We start from the raw sequence: 2,972 nt of genomic DNA on the forward strand, positions 1-2,972 counted from the left end.
ACTGCCCCCCGCCGTGCCCCGCAGCCCCAGCGCGGCGGCCCCGGGGCGGATGGCGGCGGATGGGCCGCGGCGCTTCAGCCCCACTCACCATCTTGCCGCCCGGCACCGGCACTGAGAGAGGAAACCCCCACTGCGCAGGCGCCGTATGAGCCGTCGCCGCCGGAAGCGAAGGGGAGAGGCGACCGAGCGTGTGGCGGATGGGACCCGGAGTGGGTCTGTCTGCACCGTGGCGGTCCGTAGCTCTATGGTCGCGCTCTGTATTCTGTACATTTATCCCATGACGATTGGGTTATCTACAGCCTAAAGCCCACAAACCGGAACGCAGTTGCAGCTTGATGTTGGAAGACGCATCGCTCAGAAAACACCCCGTATCAATGTGAAACCCAAGTGGCACGTCAGCCTCAGCAGCGCTGATGGGAGATGCAGCACGAGAGCTCAGATTCCTGGATTTCCATCCAAGGAAGTCGCACCAGGAAAGAAGATGGAGCAGTTACATTCGCTTACCTCATTTTTAAAGAGAATAAGTAGTAGGTAGGTGTCAGAATTAAAAAAGGAACAGCAACCCAGGGTGGAGCTGCAGAAGGGATATATATATATATATATATAATTCATCCTCATCAATTTAATCTTAAAACATACCAGCCCTAAACCCAGAGGTTTCAAGATAACCCGACCAGGTGCAACCATGTCATCCCGATTTCCTTGGGGTCATCCAGCATTGAAACAACCAGCCATAAAAGCCTCCGTGTGTCACTACCAAGGTGGACCCCCGGCACCCAGACGATGCCCCGGACGCCCGGGGCACCCGAGCCGCCTCCACCACCAAAGCATGGGGCTGGGACCTGGCCGGGCTCCCGCGACACTCGGACCCCGCCTGGGCGAGCAAAACGTGCACCGATGCCGCCCAAGCTGCAACGCTTGTAATGGGATTAACAACCCATTAACCTCCATTAAGAAACTTAATCTGGTTAGCCATTTAATGCGCGGGGCTGGCTGCACCTCATCCCCTCCTGCCTGGAGGGAGCTGGGGCTGCCCAGCCCACCTGGAGAAACTGTCCCCACGTTCTTTGTGCAGGTGCTTTTCCTCCTCTGACAGCCCCATACCCACCACAGCTGCCTCGACCCACAAGAGCCCTCCTCTTCCTTTGCAGCCTATTTAATTAATAGGGAATTAACGACTAGAGCATACCCTGCCACTATGTTAGCCTTTCCCTGTCCAGGGTCCGTACTTCTGGAGATGCTCATGGACAGACACCACATGCCCTCTTGGCTCTTGCTCTGAGGGTTTGAACACTCACATTTTTAATTCCCTCTGTCATGCCACACTCCCTGTTCCCCAGTCATCCCTGGAAGCTCTCCTCCTGTCCGAGCGGGTCCTCCCAGGGGCTGGTGGGCCAGAGCCCTGTTCCAGATGAGGGCTCAGCAGGGCTTAAGGCAACGGTATTTATATCTTCCTCTGTTGAGTCAAAATCTCATTTGATATCTCCTGGGAATATATTTGCCCTTTTCAGATCCTCATCATAATGATGACTCACAGGATACATCTTTATGTATTAAAAAAAAAAAAATAAAGAAAGAAAATAAAAAGTTCCTTTGGCTGTTTTGTGACTATTTGGCTTAAAAAAAAAAAAAAAATTGTCAGCCAACACATCTAGGACAGAGGATCTACTGCTATTCTCCAGTCTGTCTCTACAGAGTTTAAGTTCGCTGTGACAGTACAGTGTGTGGTCATATCCTTCATCTACCAGTATTACAGACAGCTCTGCCAACAACCAAACCCAACCCCCTCAGATGACAGCCGTTCCCAGCACTGCCAAAATAAACGTACATTTCCAAGTGACTGAGAAGACAGATGGATACAGACAGGCCAGCAGAGCTCCAAAAGCCTTGGCTCAGCAGTCCACCACCTTGAACTCTTCTGCATGTCCCAGGCTGGCCAGCTTCATGCACTGAAGATGTAGTTTGAACTGCTCTGTTTTACTACTCAGGTATTTTTCCCGGTTCTTCCTGGTTTGGCATCCTTCCTGAAAACATGCCTTTCCGTAACATGGGCGACAGCACAGACAAGGGTGTACAAGCAGGCATCCAGTCACAGTAAGATGCTCCAAGATCCAGTAAGATGGGTCCTTCCCTTTACTGGGCTTTAGATAATGCCAAAAAGTTACAGCTATGCCATCTTCAATGGGCAGGTGTAAGAGTCCCCAAGAGCACTGCATGTTCCTGAGCCTGCCTGAGGGTCTCACTGGCAACCTGCACATTACCTTGTACAAATTCTCATCAGCAAGCCTTGGAGATCTTGTCTGAGCCTGCTGGCAGCTTCCCAGCCACCTCCTCATCATATTAATGACAGACTAATAGTGTAATTGGGCTAAGGCCTGCACAGTCTTTCCAATCCCTTGATGTAATGACTAAGAGCACTTTCCTGCAAGATTCTTCTCCCCTTTTCATCTAGTAAGGATAAAGTGAACCTCAAGTGTACTTGAAGAGCCTTTGTAATTCTGCAGCAAACCAGCTGAGATTTTATGGGTCCAAACAAAGAAAGAGTACACCTAGCATTCCTCTAACAGGGCTGGGATTTATCAATATATGGATAAGATAAATTGAGTTTATGAGAAGCAAAATTCTCCAAGGGTACTTTCAGCAGATTTCAGAAAAATACTGTTTTGAAGTAGCTGTAGCTTTACAAGGAGGAAGAGAATTACTCCCATAGGAGACCACAATATAGGTATACAAATAATATCGGCCATATTTTTTTCGGTAGGCAGACAGCAACATTTCTCACCCCTTATTCAGAACAACCCTCTCTGCAAGTAGAAAGATCACGTGTCTTAGAAACAGATTAAATACTCTGTGTTCAAGAAAGAGAGACTTTTAAAAATGTCGAAAAGTGTGTATTTATCTCCTGGCCAGCAGCTGGAGCAAGAGAAATGTTTAGTTCTCAGTCTCAAATCCAGAGATAAAGCATTTCCTCC

General features: G+C 49.1%; 1 protein-coding gene across 1 annotated transcript in view; it reads right to left on the reverse strand.

Annotated features, from left to right (window-relative positions):
- Nucleotides 1-187, reverse strand: part of RPL37A (ribosomal protein L37a) — a 3,597-nt gene extending 3,410 nt beyond the window's left edge. The window contains exon 1 of the mRNA XM_010568377.1: nucleotides 89-187. Coding sequence (XP_010566679.1) covers nucleotides 89-91 — 3 coding nt within the window. The 5' untranslated portion in view covers nucleotides 92-187. The remainder of the gene's footprint in view (nucleotides 1-88) is intronic.
- Nucleotides 188-2,972: the final 2,785 nt, after the last annotated feature.

This window comes from Haliaeetus leucocephalus, unplaced genomic scaffold (assembly GCF_000737465.1).
Source record: "Haliaeetus leucocephalus isolate CR32 unplaced genomic scaffold, Haliaeetus_leucocephalus-4.0 Scaffold1, whole genome shotgun sequence".
NCBI classification, from domain to species: domain Eukaryota; kingdom Metazoa; phylum Chordata; class Aves; order Accipitriformes; family Accipitridae; genus Haliaeetus; species Haliaeetus leucocephalus.